The 18,393-nt window shown below is 34.2% G+C and overlaps 1 protein-coding gene across 2 annotated transcripts in view; it reads right to left on the bottom strand.

The window, feature by feature from the left end:
* SNTG2 (syntrophin gamma 2) overlaps positions 1–18,393 on the bottom strand; it is a 213,345-nt gene that overhangs the window by 91,921 nt on the left and 103,031 nt on the right. Inside the window, exons 3-6 of one of the 2 annotated variants that reach the window (XM_064710128.1) lie at positions 15,831–15,887; positions 15,686–15,743; positions 4,927–4,970; positions 4,777–4,818 (exon numbers count right to left, since the gene is read on the bottom strand). In XM_064710128.1, the coding sequence (XP_064566198.1) occupies positions 4,777–4,818; positions 4,927–4,970; positions 15,686–15,743; positions 15,831–15,887 (201 nt within the window). The remainder of the gene's footprint in view (positions 1–4,776; positions 4,819–4,926; positions 4,971–15,685; positions 15,744–15,830; positions 15,888–18,393) is intronic. The other variant, XM_064710129.1, reaches the window with a different exon arrangement.

Raw genomic sequence — 18,393 nt, 5'->3', positions numbered from 1 at the left:
GTGGTTTAATCAACAAAGCATAACACTGCAATTTTCACATTGTAAATACATATCTTATTTTTTTTGAAGATTAATTATTGCAATAAATCAATAAAATCTACTTATTAATATAGTCATATTAGTAAGATATTATCACACAGTAAAATTTGTAAATAAAAAATTATTTTAGCTACTTCTCAAGCATCTATCTGAAAAGCTAGGTAATAATTATTTTTATATAATTGTAATTTATATATATATATATATAATTATTTCATAATTATTTTAATAATCCATCACTCTAACTCTATGTGTTTTATTATTTTATTAGTTTTGATGTATTTGTTGAGTAATTAACCATTATGTGCCTCTTCTAGTTATGTATTCTCCTCTGTTTTTCTATTTGATCTGTTTTTTTCTGTTATTATATGGATAAAATTCATAATCTGTGTTTCACCATTTGGAACTGAATTAGAAAAGAACATGAAGAGAACTTCAATTTCAAAATAGCTAATTCACAAATGAAAATAAAATCTCAGTATCTCAATGAAGATAAACAATTTTGAGGTTCAATCCTTGTATCTCAATTAATCAGCCTAATGAAGAACATGTTCATCACTGCCAGCCAGACATGCCAATGACACATTAAATAGCATTACAGTAAACATCTGAAGTTGTGGCATTCACATTCTCTCAACAGAGAGAGAAATAATTCTCACTCTCAGGGTTTTTCCTGGAGAAGCACAGAGAGAAGAAGAGAAAACAATTCTTATCTCTACCTGCTGCTACTGTTGTTTTTGCACATGTGGAATGTGTTATGGAGATTGTTTACTGAGAGTGAGTTCTTAATTGGATTCTGTTGATGGTTGTTTATATTAATTGGCCTATTAGGTCCAAGCTGTGTCCTGGCTGTCTCAGACAGTCACACGTTTTCCTTTAGTATTCTTTTAGTATCTCTTTAGTATAGTATCTCTTTCTTATAGTATAGTATTACTGTAATATAATATAGTTTTAATAAAGCAATTGTTCAGCATTCTGAATCAATGGAGTCAGATGCCAATCATTCCCAGACACTGGGGTCACCCTGAATTCGATATGAAGTATTAAGTATTTTTTAAAAATTAATTACTATCAATAAAATCTGTTTAAATTCTGAAAATCTAAAATTATTCCTATTGAATAGATTCTCTGATTTAAAGGAGAATTATTTAGCAATGTCCTTCAGTGAGAATATTCATAAATAAAAAGAAAAAAATGTTTCCAAGTACTTTCCTGGATCACTGGACAAAATTCCAAAGAGATTAACATTTGTGTGGAATACTAAAAATATGTCAAACATACTAATACAATGAAATACATGAATAAGATATAGTAAGAAAAAAATAACATGCAACACCTAATTTTCCGTTTTTGTATAACTAAACACCCTCTCCTGCATTTTCTAGTTAATGGAAATAATGAGTTTATTAATCTTTGAAACAGGATTAATTTAATACAAAATTACATTTGAACTAATCATGGATTCATACAAAACAGTCTTCAAGAGAGATTATGTAGAACTCTGTCCAATTTCCCTTTGAAAGGCAACAGAAATGGTTTTTCATCACATTTCCTACAATTTGCTTATGGTGCATTTCAGCAGAGGGCAGTGCTTACCTCGGGGACTCACAAAAATCTTTCTGAATCTTATTTTTTAATTTCACTAAGAACAGGGAGAGAAAAGTACTCAGACTCACACCAGAAAATGCCAAGAAGTCTGTTCAGCTCTGTGATTATCAGGTGCGCCAAGAAGATGCTCAAAGGGCTGGAGCACCTCTCCTATGATAACAGGCTTTGGGAGTTGGGGTTGTTCAGACTGGAGAAGAGAAAACTCAGGGGCAACCTTACAGACCCTAAAGGGGCTACTAGAGAGTTGAAGAGAATGTAGTGATAGTTCAAGGGAGAACAGTTTTAAACTCAAGAAGAGGAGGTTTGGAGTAGAAATAAGGAAGAAATTCTTTACGGTGAGGCACTGGAGCAGGTTTCCAGAGAAACTGAAGATGTCCCATCCCTGAAGTGTTCAAGGCCAGGCTGGATGGGACTTTGAGCAACCTGGTGTAATGGAAGGTGTTCCTGCCCATGGCAGGGGTGTTGGAAGTAGATGATCTTCACGATCCCTTCCAAATAAGCCATTTTCTGACTCTATGAATCTAAAAAATTCTGTTGAATCAGAAAACTGCAACCACATGTTTCATTTCCTTTCACTGTTTATTGTATTTATATCTTGAAAATTGAAGTCCCACCCAAAGAACAGCAAGTGGTACACCTTTGTGAACTTCAACCAAAATACTCCTTTATCTTTGCTTCCCTGTTTCTCTCCACTCAGGAGATCTGACTGCTCCTTTCATGTTATGCACACTGACAACCTGATTAGCCACCAGGAAAAGAAAATTAAATTGCCTCTCTGATACACAATACAGAAACTATATTAATCTCTGAATCAACATTTTCTGCATTCTCCACACCAGTAGACTATTTCTAAAAATAAACTTAAGTTTCAAGGAAAAGAAATTATTTTCAATTTTCCACACTATTGTATTACCTACTACAAAAGCAGAATTTTTCTTGGCACTGATTCTGAATTATTTATTCTATCCATACCCTTAGGCAGAACTAATGTGTGATAGTAGCAGCTTGAATAATTGCGGAGAAAAACAAATTCTAGTATCAGAAACGAAAAACAGAGAGCCAGTTTGTTGTTGTTCAGTTGTTGCTGACAGAGTAGCTAATTGTTTGGCTTGCCCAGAAGTAATCACCTTTTAACACTGCTGAAGTTCATGGCTCAAGAAACAAAACTCCCCATTTGGTACAATCAGGACTGGCTAACTCCATAAACATCTCAGGAGGGAAGATGATGGGTAGCAGGCAGAACACACTGGCCTCCTTTCCTAAAGTTCTCAGATTTTGTAGCCTTCTCTCCCATGAATTAACCCCAATGGATTTTGGGTCTTAAACACCTATCAGCCATACGGATGTACAATTACACTTAAGCTTCAGTTTTGTAAAAGAAAGGTTTTCTGAGTGTGTGCTGACTGTGTGCACCTCCTCACATCCTGCAAGGGTGAACTAGCAGACATTCTAAAATGGCAGAAAGTTAAAAAAAAACAGAGAAAAAGTCTGAAAAGCAAGGACTGCCATTGTGAAACAAACAAAATAAAAAACTGAAAGAAAATTTTTGAAAGCATTTGTTAGAGTTACAATTTAAAAAATAAAATAAACCACAACAAGACAAACAAACAGAAAAAAACCAGAAAAAAACAGTTCAACACCAAAAAAAGTAAGAAACATATTTGCTTCTGCCCCTTAATGCCAGATGCATATAGAGCAAGCCAAAAGAATGACTCAATAACCTTTGACAGGCTTCCATTGTATTATGTTAACAAGGTTGGGTAAACTTGAACCCAGAGTGGATTAAGAATACCCAAGCCTCACTAATGAATGTGTTTTGAATAGAAGGGCTGGAGCACCTCTCATTTAACCTGAGTGATGACATTTAGGGCATCCTTTACAGAGAGAGAAGATGTAGGCATGATTTTCTAAAAGAAATGAGTTCTTCATCCTTAACCTCCTGTTTTTTGGACAACTACCCATAATCACTACATTACTATTTTACTAGCTTAATATATTGTAACAAGCTTAATATGTTATATACCTTCTTGTTTAAAGCATTTCCTTCAAATTGCAAACCCACAATGTTCAAATAAAGAGAACTTTATCTCAACCATTATTTCATAAAAATGCAAAGACATAATTCTGATAAAAGAAGAAATAATAAATCTTCCATTCTCTGAGGAGCTTTGTCAACAGCCCACCTCATCTGATAGAACCACTTCTTATCTCTACTGCCTGACACATTCTTCTAACCCTATTCTCATCATAGTAACAGGCTGTGGTAGTAGCAATTATGCTTAATGCTTCTACTGAATTTCCCTGTACAGGAAAAGGAGCAGCACTATGTATTTCTCTCTCATTCCTCATCTCTGTTGTGTTACACTGACAGTTCTGGACCACTTCTTAGTTTTTACAAACAATTCTTAATGGTAGTAGCTTACCATTTTCTGAGGAGTAGCTTTCTGGAAGTTTAATTTTTTTTTCTGAGCAATAATAACACAAGCAGCAGGAGGGCAGTTCACCAATACACAATAGATCTAACTATTATGGAGACTGTCTGTAAGAGAGTCAGCTTGATGGTATTAATCAACACCAAGAAAAGGACTGCAGGATCATGCAGCTGCACTTTATCTTGACCTAGAGAGATCACCTTCAAGTAATAAAAGCAAGTTTAGTTCCTTTGCCCATGTAATTTCTGCCCTGCTGATAAGACTGCCAAAGCCCATGTCATTTATGGTTGCTACAGATGTTATTCTGAGATACTGCTCATAAACAGGCAACAGGGGTAACAATTGTTATCTATAAGGCCTTGCACTGCAGACCAGCAAAGCACTGCACATCAAGTGAATGTGAACTGGCTTTGTCCTCATATGGTCAGTCTGATAAATGAAGCAAATCTGTAAAACCTGACCACTATTCAATAAATTATTTTGCTTCAGGTTAGACCAAGCATTATGCCAAATTTGATTTCAAAATGGAATTAAATAACTGGAAAAGTTTTAATAATCAAATAAATTATAAACCTGGTAAATAGCACTGTCCTTATAGTAAAAAAGAGTAAATTCATTTGAAACAAGATCAGAGACAGAACAGTTTGGACATAAGATATTTTGTACACCAATAAAAAATCAAAATGGAATGACTTACCACTTCTTCATGGGTAGCACTTTCTACATTTATACCATTAACCTAAAAACAGATACAATAGGGAGAAAATTATTTGTAACACAAAGTTAGTTACCAAAATAAAAGCAATAAGAAACAAATGTCTGTGGAAAAAAGTGAATGTTTACTGACCTGTATAATTGCATCTCCTATAAATAACATTCCTGTCTGTTCAGCTGTGGGATTATAGAAGGAGTGAATTTTAATTGATAGTAGTACTGAAAAAATGCTATATTCTCTTCCAGCAATTGTTTTAAAACACTCTTCATAATTCTCATTTGAAACTGATTTGGTTGTGAAAATACCAATGGCACAGCAATCAGTATTCATCCAAAATGTTAATAGACTGCCAGCAATTTTAAACACATTAAGAGAGCTACTTTCCAAGCATAAAGAACTTGTTTAGTATGGAATACAAATGTCAATTCTCACTAATGAAGGATTTCAATAAATTATGTGGAAAATGTGATTCACACTTTTCATTATTCTTCCACAAAAGGGAAACAGGGACTGCTATAATTAAAGAGGTTGTGACTAGAATTTAATACAATTCTAACTTGAAGTTTGAGTTAGTTTTGTCCTAAAGAATAACATTATTTTGATCTACAATTTGCATATTTCCTGCCTTACAGAATTAATGGGGATAATGTCATGTTGAAATTTCAATCAACTCTCCATAGATACAAACAATGACATTGTTTTGAGGTCTATTCACTAACTTTCTAAATTTTAACTTTTTTTTTGGTTGGAATTTGAAGATGCTTATCTCATGAAATGCATAAATTAATTAAAATTAAGACTCTTATCCTTAAAAGACTGATAGTATTAAAGAAAGCCTATTAGTCTCATATATGACCTTTAAGGTCACACCTTGAGGGTTAGAAGAATGCCATCAACGTTAACAAAGAGAGTACTATGAGAAAAGAAAATAGAAGTACAAAAGAAAGGATTGAATAGAATATTCTTGATTTCTGCAATTTAGCTGTTGCTACTGCAAATGTGTCTTTGTTACAAAATAGCACTTTTTAAAAAATAAATTGTTCATCACTCTTTTGGGAGATTAAAACTACAGTTCATTAGTTAATACTTAGGAAATATTTCTCTATTTATTTTAAAAATCATATTACAAGTTGCATTGGAGGTCATTACCCCACTTCTCATCCTACTTTTTATTTAAAATCATGCATATAATTTTTATTAGCTTGCATAGAAAAGACATCTATGTACAGAAATTTAAGGGAATTAAAGCAGTTCAAAACTGTCACAAAGCAATCAGAAGTAATCTGTTCTGGGTACATATGTTGGTAGAGGTGATGAACATTAGTGTGGGAATCTCAATACTAAACTTCTATTTGAGATGTTAGTAATACATACACCAATAGTGAAAAATGTGAACAATTTTTAATTCAGGGCTTATGTTAGGGCCATTGAACTGTTTTAAACAAGTGGAAGCATCTTTGAATTGGAGATAGAAGGAAGAGGGTGAGTTTGAAATTCCAGTTGAGGCAAAGAAGAAAAGGATGAATTCAAAGAATGCATGCCTTGTCCACAGTGTCTGATAGACTCAGAAGTGAGTGGAGAAATTTTAAGCAATCTTTGTATCAGCAAGCTGCCATGGTTTAACCTTAGCTGGCAACTATTTACCATGCAGCCATTTGCTCAACCCTCCTTTCCAACCCCATTCTTCTACCCCATGCTAGCCCCCAGGGATGGGGACAAGACTTGAAAAAAAACCATAAAAACTTGTGGGTTGAGACGAGAACAATTTAATTCTTGAAGTATAATATAATAATAGTAATGGAAAGGAGACGGTGTGCAATAAAACCTAAGAGAAACAAGGGATACACAATACAATTCCTCATCCTCTGCTGACTGATGCTGAGCCCATTCCTAAGCAGCAACTGGCAGCTCCCAGACAATTCCCCACAGTTTATATGCCAAGGATGATGTTCTATGGGATGGAATATTTCTTTGCCATGGAATATATTTTTGGCCAGTTTGGGTCACCTCTCCTGGCCGTGCTTGCTCCCAACTTCTTGTGCACTTGTTTGCAGGCAGAGCATGGGACAGGGAAAAGTCTTTGATTTAGGGAAAGCACGACTTAGATAGAACTAAAATATCAGTGTGTTATCAACGTCATCCCCATACTCAATCAAAAACATAGCACTGTACCAGCTACTAAGAAGAAAATTAATCCTATCCCAGCTGAAAACCAGGACACAAAAGTCATGTGTGAAGAGGCAGAACAGAAAGAGGTCATTAATCAAAGCAGTTGATGATGAGGCTCCTTATATCCATGCTGTAAATTTCAGGGATTTTAAACGAGATCAGACTGGTCCTCCAGTCTAAGTGATCTCAAGTGAAGAGAAGCTGACCAAGGAAAATTAGTACAAAAAAACTTTCTGTTTCGTGGACCTCTAAGCAGACTATCCTAGGGCACACCAGTGACACACAGTGATGCACTTCTGCTGCCAGTAATAGCTGCAAGAAGCCCCAGCAGGCAGAAGCAGACTTTGCTGACAAGCACTGCAACAGTCCCTGAAACTGGAATCAGTGTAGATAGAACCTGGACAGCAACCAAACAAGGTGAAACACAGGGACAGTGCGTCCTCAGCCTCCTTGAGGAGGAAAACCCTAGCAAGCCAATCCTCAGATATTACTCTGTCTGTGCAGGGGTCAGAGTCGGATTCAGGCTCCAAGCCCTGCAGCAAGGCAGATGTGTTTGTTTGCTCTCCAACAAGTACCAGTCAGCTGATCTATAGGCCACAGATGTGATGAGTACAGCACATGTGGGCAGCAGCAGTGCTGCTTTCCTGAGGCCCTGTGCTGTTGGCTCTGCTGGGCAGTCAAAGATGTTGCTTTTGGGAAGATCCACTGGAAACAGCAATATAGGAAAAAGCACAGTAAATAAAGAAATGTGGAAATGTAAGAAATTAATTTGGAAAAAAAATTTCTGTAAGAGGTGGCAACAGAAAAATGTAGGGCAAGAAAGCAAATCATACTGAACCAGCAAATGTTTGTGTGAAATCTATGATCCTGATGGAAGAGTGCATGATGAAGATATGTGGGCATGTAGGTAGGTATTACCATTTTCCTGGATGTTCATCTATTTGTGATACACTGCATAATGACCCAACAGCACAGTTGTGCAGTATTGTCTAAGTCTTTTGAAAAAACTTCTTCATTGTAACAAAAGTATAGGAAAATACTTAGACTAGTATTCATGCAAAAAAGGAAAGACTAAATTCTAGACACAGCTAAAATTCTTGAAATAACACTATTTAACAGCTCAAGGCTTAAAAAGGAAAAGCAGTGATATGAATAGGAATAAAACCTCAAGGAAGAAAACTGGGTAAATGGAGGATTGTAACTTCGCTCCCTTGTCTTCTTTGGAGCAGTGGAGGCTGAACCTTTCCCCCAGGACTGTTGGCTGCCAGATCAGGAAAGACCCATTGCTCATTCCACAAGGATGATGAATACTGCAATATCCCCAGCCACCTCGTGTGTGTTAGCCAATAAATTTTATAGTTTAGGAGCACAAAGCAATTATATCCTGCTCGCAGAATCTTGAAAAACAATCAAGGCTGTCCACATAAGCAAATGAGAGGAGCATTATATGGTCAATACCAAACTCTATGAAATGAAACAAGTATAGCCTTTGGGACAATCAGAGATTTTTTTCTAGAAGTGGATTATGCTGCATATTAAACCAATAAGTGGGACTCCTGCTGCTTGCTGACGTCTATGATGAAAGTCTTTGGGTTTAGGCAATGGGCTATAATTTAAAATCAATGATGGTTACTCAAAAATACGTTTGTCATACATGAAATTGTAGAGGGTGTGTCACTACAATGCAGAATTTACAATATAGTTTAGAAATATATTAGAAATAAAGTGACTGGAAAAACTATTTGGACACAAAAAGTCAGTCCTGCTTCTATAAGGCATATTTTAAACCTGAAGACATCTATTGATGTTTCCATGAAATCACATTCTCCCTTCATGACAAAAATATTAAGTAAAGTCTTCCACACTTTATCAAAGTTTCTCCCACTGGCAACATTCTCAAATGCAAAGGTGCTTCTGAAAGGCTACTCTAAAAGTATCAGTCATTATGTGTAAAATGAAGCAACACTAAAACCAAAATACTTCAAAAAGAGCTTTGCACTACCACAGAACATATAACCTTATTCACTGAAAAAGTAAATGCAACTTTTTCAGATTCCAGTTTGCCTCTTGAAGTTTTACTTGAAAAATAGTGCTACATCACCTTTACTCTTCATCTTAAGTAGCTTTAAATAGGTTTAATGCTGATTAAATGCTGTACCTTGATTAAATTCAAACGTAATACTGAACAAAGGAAAGCAGGATGGAAACCTAAAAGGGCTGACGCTGAAGTAATGGTATGAAAATAATCACTAAAAAATCTAAAATCTTATTTTTGTGTATATTAGATTTGAAAAATTTTCCCAAATATAAATGATCCATCATTCTAATCTCTAAAAAACCCAGCCTCTAACAGTGCCATGAACTGTTAAAATTCTTTTGCACTCAGTGAGAAGGGAAAAGAACCAGTAATTCTGGCTTTGCTTTGCTTACTTTTCCTATCCACTAAGACTGAACAAAGCCTGTATCAAATTTTACAAAATTTCCAAGGTAGTGAAATGGTAAATTTACTGAACAGTCTCTGGAAATACTTACTTACAACTACTTAATTGATGAACATCTCTATGCAGATTTGAGTCTCTAGATAATCTGATGTCCTTATATTTTTCAAGATTAGTCACAGTACATATTTTCACTCAATTTTTGTTGAATTCCTGAATCACACAAGAAACATTCAAGGTACTATGTCTTATGACAAAAAAAGCACACGGTGAGCTGCACTGACTTTATGGATTTCTCAATTCACAAGCTTAACATTAAACATGTGCATAAGTATTTAAATGCATGAAGAAAATCCAAATAATTAAGAAACTGGATGAAATTAAGAGATTAGAAAAATTAGTATTAAGGATGCAAAAGACAACTTCAATATATCCAGATATACTTTTCTCCTCCTCTTCCATGAACTGAACATAATTACACTTCTGACTGTAAAGATACACCTGCTGCAAGCAAGATCTTTAATCTATGATTTCAAACACAACTATATCAACTCAATTATTGACAGACATTGGACCATAAATACATTCTTCCTAGGTTGAATAGAAAAAAAATTCCTGAATCAGAGACCAAAATTCTTCGCTTTTACTTGTTGATCTTCAATCAGTCATTAAGATTTTCCTTCTATTAAGAGGTACTGCCTTTCACGGCCTGTCTAGTCTTGAGAAGGCAACAGTTAAAAAGAAATCAAATATATTAAGAATGTTCTTCCATGCCTTCTGAAAACAAGTTTAGAAATGGAGGCATAGGTCCATGAGAAGGAACAATGAGTATGCTAACTTCATATATCATTACCTTTCTAATAATAAAGAAAAATAACACTGTAAAAGATGAAAAAAGATTGACAGAAAATAAGATTAATGCTAAAATAAAAACCTGAAGAAATTTTAAAGTCATATTAGGAAATAATATCCAAAAATTAAACACCACCTAGCTTCAGCTGTCTGATATTCTAATGAGGCCTTATGCTCTAATGAGGCTGTATGCTCAAAGATGGCCTTGTATTCAGTCTTCACCTTCATTAGCATAAGGTGTAACAAATTTTTGATTCGTTCTGGCTTCCTTATAAACCTAACTACCTCTGTATGCCCTTAACTCATCCTTAATATTGAGCTGGCTGGCTCAGTGGAATGAATCTCCAGAGCTGATGAAGCTAAGGTGAACGCAGCTGCAGGGATGAAGAACACCAGCTGTGGATAGAACCACGCTGTGCAGCTCAGTGCAATCTCACATCATGCCCACCAGCTTGTTCAGACTGGGCTGGATTACCGTGCTTGTACCCTTAGGCGATGAGTCAACACCAAACCCCAGAAATATACCCATGGAGGAGGTATCACAGCTAATTTCACACCAAAACATCTTTGGCATGGGAAACTGTTAGAAGAGCTTATCAAACTGATGCCATGTCCTCCAGACAGTCCTGAATTCAGGAACCAGGATGTGATACCTGAACACAGTCTGTGTTTGCAGAGCTCACGGTTTTAAGCCAAGAATGTTTCAGTTGCTGAATGTCTGGTGTTCATTCCAGTCCTGGACAGCATCAGTTAGAAATGGACTAAGCATAAAACAGAAGATTTTTCAACCCAGCAGAACATGAGTTATGAGTCAACTTTTGCTACAGAAGGTGGGAAAATGCATTCAAAATAAGATTTTAATTAATTTTGGCTCTTAAGGGAGATTTTTTTTGAAACTGGCACAATGCAAACGAATCCTATTCCATTGCACTTTATTAAATTTTATTTACATATTTTCATCATGCCTCATGAGCTGAACCCACTGCTCTGCTTCATCACTGCTGCTTGTCTGACTTCACATATTACACGACATATGAGCAGAACACACAGCAGTAGTCAAATTATTGCAAGAGATCTCACAAAATGAAAAGTTGCACCAGATGAAAATGTGATTGTCAACTGGATAATTCTGCAACAAAACAGTACTTTATTGTTTGATGTTTAAACAACCAGAATTTCCAATATTATATGTGGTAAAGCACTTATACATAGGATGAACTTAGATTTCAAAATCCATTCATTTTTACAACCTCCACCATCTAGATTCCACAAACTCATAAAGAATTTTCAGTAATTAAAAATGGGAATACACAGGGAAAGATGTAAACACATGAAATCTTGTACACTTTATCCACATAGAGCATGTGGAAGATTCCCTGAAGTATTTTTTAGTTGATCTAATCAATTCACTGTACAACAAGAAAACCTGACTGATATGATTCCTTTCCAAGTTCTGGACATTACATTACATAGCTCTAGGAATAAGACTGTACATTTATTTGACTGTAAGTCCACAGCACAATTGCATTAAATAGATTGTTCATATGATCTTAGCACATATATACAAATATAACACACCTAGAAACTAACAGCAAACCACCCATCAATGTACAACAAGCACCATGCACTCCATCTTAAGCCAGTTTCAAAAGGAAAAAAACAAAACCAATACTGTATTGAATTACATTAAAAAAAACCTGAAACCCAAACCAGCCTGAATCAGGCCTACAAAACATTACTTAGAAGTTTCAACATCAATAATTCTTTCAATAATCTGGGAGATTATCAGCAATGTTGTTAATACCCTGAGTCAACTGATGATTTAATAAATGGGTAGGAAAAACAACTGATTTTGGAAGTGAAACTATTTCCTATGGGATAAAAATTACTCTGTGGTTAATTATATAATTTTACTCTTGAGTTTTTAACTTTACATTATATTTTAAAGTTTGCATTTACTTTTTCTCATTCCGACACAGAAATTTCTTCCCTCTGCAATTAACTTTAGCAAAAGTTTTGGAGGTAGGAAAAAAAAATGTAATCTTTGCTAGAATGGAAGGCAGAATCAATAGAAAATATTTAAAAGGCCAGACTTGGTGATGAGTCATTTGAATTAGCAAAACTTGCTCTAATACTCTTGAGGAGGACGTGCTCAGGAAAAACTCAGTGTATTTTTTTCTGTGATTTGCAATACATCAGTCTCCAGCACTGAGTGACCAAATAATCTTGTATTTCAAAAATGTAAAGTTATGCTCTTGAACTGAGTTTCTGTGTATGCTTCAGTAAACTTGTTCAGGAAAGAAGAGAGATCTAGAATAACTTAATTTGAAATTTATAAACACAGTGATCACAGCTGAGAGGTCAAAACTATAAGAATAGTATGTATAAGCACTGCTGCTATGTGATGTGCTTATGTGAAATAATGAAATGAAATCCTATTGAAATGTTCATCCTATTGCAAAAACTGAAGCAGAAATGCTGTCAGCTGATGCTTACATCAGTGCCAACAAAATCACTTATCCAATGTTTGAAAAAATTAAACAGTATAAAAATAGACAACTAATTACTTTATATAGATAGCACAAAGGTTATAGAGATCTAAAAGAGAAAAAAATAGGGTTTTTTATTATGCTTCTACCTTTGGAACTAAAATTAGCACTATATCCATACAAAGTAAGGTTGTAAACATTATTTTATAGTGTTGCCATATAAAAGGCATTAAATTCCATGAAAAGTATCAAAAACTATCAACCATTTTAGGAAATTCAGCTTTTTAGTTATTAAGGAGAATTTTACTCATGTACGTTCAGGTATTTTACTCAAGTACAGAAAAGAGTAAAATGCCTGGTAAGAAATAGCTTTTTTTTTATCGGGTAAATTATGTATTTTCTAATGTTACTGCACAATAAAGCCTTTTTTATTTTTTAAAATTCAGTTTATTTTCTTGAAGCAGCAATGAATCTCGCTGCTTAACTAAAGGCCAGTCTTAAAGCCAGCCAATCAGTTTCACTGTTATTAGCACCCTGTGAAATGAAAGTCCATTAGTGATTTATCTACAGTATGAATATACAGATTTTCAGTCCAAAGCTTAGTTCTAGATAAATTGGCACCGGTCTCACCTCTCTGTCATGTATAACACATTATATTAACACATTATATTCTCATTACATTAACATTAAATAACACATTATGGTCTCATTATATTAAACTTCTTACAGATATTCTTTCCTATGTAAATACATTTGCATTTTGGTATGCGTGTCTGTATCAACATATATATTATATAAATGGAGAGAGAATGCACATATTTATAGAACCCATCTTATTTTCCCTTATTCCCTTGCCAGATTGTTTTCTCTTACATTAAATCACTAGAATCTAAAACCAGAAATATTGCCTCAATGTCACCTGTGAGATAAATTTAGACATGTTCTCTTACTTAATTTCCAGTTATATATAATACTAGAAGAGTAACACTGTTAATAGCCTCTGTTATTGTCTTCCTCCTGTACTGAATAACAGCACCTCTCTGAGATTTGTGAGATCATATATATATAAAAACAAAAAAAGATTTGCAGTATAAGAAGGTTGAGCACTTCCAAAATTCTTCTGAAAATCTTTTGACACATTTTAGAAATATTTATCTTCTGGAAGAAACAATCAAACAAAAACTCCACTCTATTTTCTCTTGCACAGAAATTCAGTAACTGGAATGGGAGTACTATAAGCCACGTGCTACAAAAAGCATTTCTATCTCAGATCTCTGATCTTTAGCATCTGCAGCAGTACCCGAATCACAGACTCACTCAGGCTAGAAGGGATGCAGGAGCTAACTGGAACCTGTCTGACTACTTCCTTCATACCTTGCCAGGTGTGTCAATGTCTTCATTCCATTCACTGATCCAGCCAGGAACATTTAATGTGGGCTTAGTGTGATACAGCACTAACCCTGGTTACAATCACTACTGATTCTGGAGTTTCCTCAGACAAAAGATTATAAGATCTTAAAACAAGTACATTCTGAGGAGTGATTTTCAAATTTGAAGTAAAAAGCTGACCCCATAAAATTGTTGTTGCATTTGTTTCTCTACAAATAAATACAGATAAAGAATAATTACTCACAATGTACAAAACTTCGAATGTAAGTATTCTATATACAAACTCACTACTAACCTTGGTTGAGAGTACTATGCCCTAAGAGAGCAGGACATAGCTTTCCTTGTTGGTGATTAATTTCCTGAATTACTTCCCTTCGATCTGAATGTTACATTAATTTATTGTTATTATTTGAATGCACATTTTCTTGGTATTGTTATAAATACTGTGTATTTAAGGAGCGTATCACTATTCCATATATAGTAATACAGTTGATATAAAAACACCTTCTCTTCCTCACTGCAGAAACAATACTACAAAAAGAAAGTAAGTACTGTACACAGGAAACTTGAAGCAGTGTTTCCAATGGGATACAGGAATAGACAATCCATTCAATATTCATTAGGTATCAGATGAAATCAGGTATTCATTTCAAGTAAAAAAGGATCCCCTGAAGAAGATGCAGAGGAGAAAAATCAGCAAGTATGTGACCTAGTAAAGCATGAGTCTAAACATGGTGTCAATCAAATGTGCTTAACTACCATTACAGCAAAGCAGGAAAAGAGCCTGATGAGTGAAAAAGATCATGTCAGTGGCTTTGAGACCTTTAAGGAGCAGGACATGCACTGAGGATCACAATCTTTGTCTTCTTTTGAAGGAAAGGTTACATGAAATGGGTAGATTTATACTAGGGAAGAGAGGAAACACATCGAAGCTTTGGAAGACAACAAATCTTAAAATATGTAAAAGAATGCCTCAGAAAACAAAAGAACAAGCTTATCCCCATGTCCACACCCATCAGAGAACAGAACATAACTTTGCTTTTGGTCATCCAAGACCCTTAGCAAGGCACAGTCCACCCACATGCAACTTTTCCTCACTAAAGAGCCCCTTTGTTTTCCAGACCAGTTCTCCAACTTGCCAAGTTCAGTTTCAGGTCTGAAAAGGTCTCCCAAAGGTTCCTTTTGCTAGATAAATGTCAATGTAATACTTAACCAAGACAGACTGTACTGATTTAGGTGTAGTGTTATCTTCACTATAATAAACATAACAAATTGCTCTCAGGGGGCATCTAGGCACAGTTAGTCACAGAATCACAGAATTTAGTCATACCATATGGTTGTGAATTACTGTGTGGGAAAAAAAAAATTGGTTTGTACTTTTTCTATCCTTTGCATTATATAAGTTAAGTACATCAATATATTTCCTCTATCATACTTATGTTTTTGCAAGTCACTTTAAATATTTTCTTGATAACATAACTGTTACTGAAATAAAAACAGATTCCTGAAACTATTAGTATCTATGGTACTATATAAATAAATAGCATAAGTTACCTGCTTGGTTTTTAAATATTTTTGATATGACGACGGGCACTTTGTGCTCAGCACCCCCCTGTAAGAGAGAGATATTAACCATGAGATCTCAAGACTGAAGTGGTCAAACTGAAATTTAAAAGAAGAAAAGAGATGTTACCCATACCTTTATGCTTAAGCCCAAGCCACCAACTGGTTGTCTACGAAGTGTAACAGTTCTGTGCTTTAAAAAAGTGTAGAAAAAATAAATTTAGGTGAAAATAAAATATCTGAATGAGCATTTTCCTAGCTCTCATTTACTTAAAAAAAATTCCTAAAAGTAGTCTAGAATCTGAATTATCAGTTCTGAAGTATCATTCAATATTGATTTACAGGAACTTAATTAATTCTTTATCACAGAGAGCAGAACCTGTGAGTTGTGTATTCAGACTTTAGTACACTTTTCTATCTCTGAAGTGATATTCTTCCTGAACAGAAATTTGTACATATTTTTCCTTTGGCAAGAGAAAACTATATGAAGAACTCAGATATGTATATTTTCATAGCTATTGTGTATGCATACTTGTTCTAATTTTTCAACCAAAAATACCAGTACTTTCTATTCTATATCTTCAGATCTCTATATTTTTTGTAGCATATGCTGAAAAACTTTTAGTGATAGTCTACTTCAAGTGTTTAATTTTTTCATTTCAGTTTTAAGTGCGTAAGGAAGAAAAACCTTTATCAATATTTTTCTAGAGAAACCTATCATATGTTTAACAGTATGCTGAATTTGACGTTTCAATAATGTGTAACTCATGGTGCCTGACAACATAATAATAGCACTTCATCTGTTGACAATAATTATACAGTTGATGGGAATTTTTTTTTGGAACATGCTGAACAGTAGTGGATAGAATGCCATCTTTACAGTAATTCCTCAACACATAAGATAAAATATTTTTTCTTTATCTGTACATTAGAAATAGTATACAAGATTACTCCTGTATATGTATACTTTCTCTCTGTGTGTTTTACAATTTCACCAATTCAAATAAATATACATTTTTATTTTAGTAGCCAAGATGAGAATCTTATGATAACAAGCTATTTTAATATATATAGCTCTTTTTTTTTGTAACACTCATAATGCTAGATATATGTTCATATTGACTTAGGAGAAAATGAAACAAAATATATCTGGAATTTCAGTTTCATTTTAGGTGGATAAAAATAATCCATATAGTAAAAAAATAGGATTTTTTTCATACATTTTCAAAATTGCTTCTGTTCCAATGAATACTGTACTTTTCTAGTCTGTGCTAAAAATTGAAAACTGCTGCATTATGAACATGGCACCTGGTATGTCAAAAGATTTATATGATTAAATTTTAGCTGATATAATGCAGTTTCTTTGAAATCTGTGCAAATTTTTTCATAGGCTTTTTCTTCATTTGGAACTGCATCACAGCTTTTGATTGAAATAATCACACTCACTGACATAGTTCAGATCCAATCCGAATCAGAATACATCCCTAATTCAGGGACTCACTCCCAAGATATGCTTTCCAGGAACTAATGGCTGTCTGCTTACCTAATTCTTCTTTTACTCCACCTATACTCACACCTTGAAAATACATTATCCTAATATATCCCATCACAAGGAGGAGACAATGGAATACATATTTTCACATTTTTGTTTGCTTTAGTATGATCATACAACAAACAGAAAGCTGCAATGTGAATAGCTTTAGAAGTTTTATAAAAAAGACAAGGAGGGAACTACTTATTGGCATTTTATACTTTCAAATAGAGCTAACATGCATTTTTATATGATTGATAGGCAGTCCTAAAAAAGCAATATACCAATGCATAACATTGTATAATCTTGATATTTCTATTTAAATACTTCATAGTATTGCCTATTACAGGTATTCAAATATTTCCATTAAAACAAGATATTAAACTCATAATTAAATGATTCCTACATAACAGCTTAGTAAAGGCTATGTTTAAAAACTGCAAAAACTTTCTTCTTTTCAAGATATTCAAATTGCAAAGTAAAATGCTAAAAGCTGAGCATGATTAAGTATCATGATCAAGATAATTTACATACATTTATTTCAATTCTATGATCATATATAATTTGCTATGACTAGAAAAACAACTTTCTTGCCCTGTTTGGCTTTTCTAAGGAAACATTCATAGCTGCTGTCAGAAAAAGGAACGTTGGTTCAGTAGACTTTAGGTCTGAATGAGTCCTGAATTTGTTATGCGAGGATAAAATTTCATGACTATGAAATTTGGACTGAAACCCACAGTAGCTTTGCAAGTAACTATGAAAGAAAACTGTACTCCAAAACGTCTTGCCAAAACTGAACTGCAATGTTTGTGGGGAAAGAAACAAACCTATCTTTTTGTGACATTAATGTCATGCACATATGCAGCTGAAAACCCAGTGTGTGTGTCTCAGTCAAACAAACAAACATCTTATTTCACTTTTTGGTTGCCAGCAGGCTAGATATAATTTTTCTTTCCAGATGAATTTATTTATGGTTTTAGAGTGAAGTGAGAAAGACATTAGTATCAGTGTTAAAAAAATAACAAAAACAATGCTATAGTTGACTGTGTAATTTTATTTCATTATAGGCAAGGAAAGCTCTTTAGACAGTCTTACTAATTATAAATCAGAACAGCAAAGCTGAAATTAACATCTTTTAAATTAATCTTTTTTGCTTTTTAAATAGCAT

This window comes from Zonotrichia leucophrys, chromosome 3, assembly GCF_028769735.1.
Source record: "Zonotrichia leucophrys gambelii isolate GWCS_2022_RI chromosome 3, RI_Zleu_2.0, whole genome shotgun sequence".
Classification (NCBI taxonomy): domain Eukaryota; kingdom Metazoa; phylum Chordata; class Aves; order Passeriformes; family Passerellidae; genus Zonotrichia; species Zonotrichia leucophrys.
This window is presented reverse-complemented; position numbering and strand designations above follow the sequence as displayed.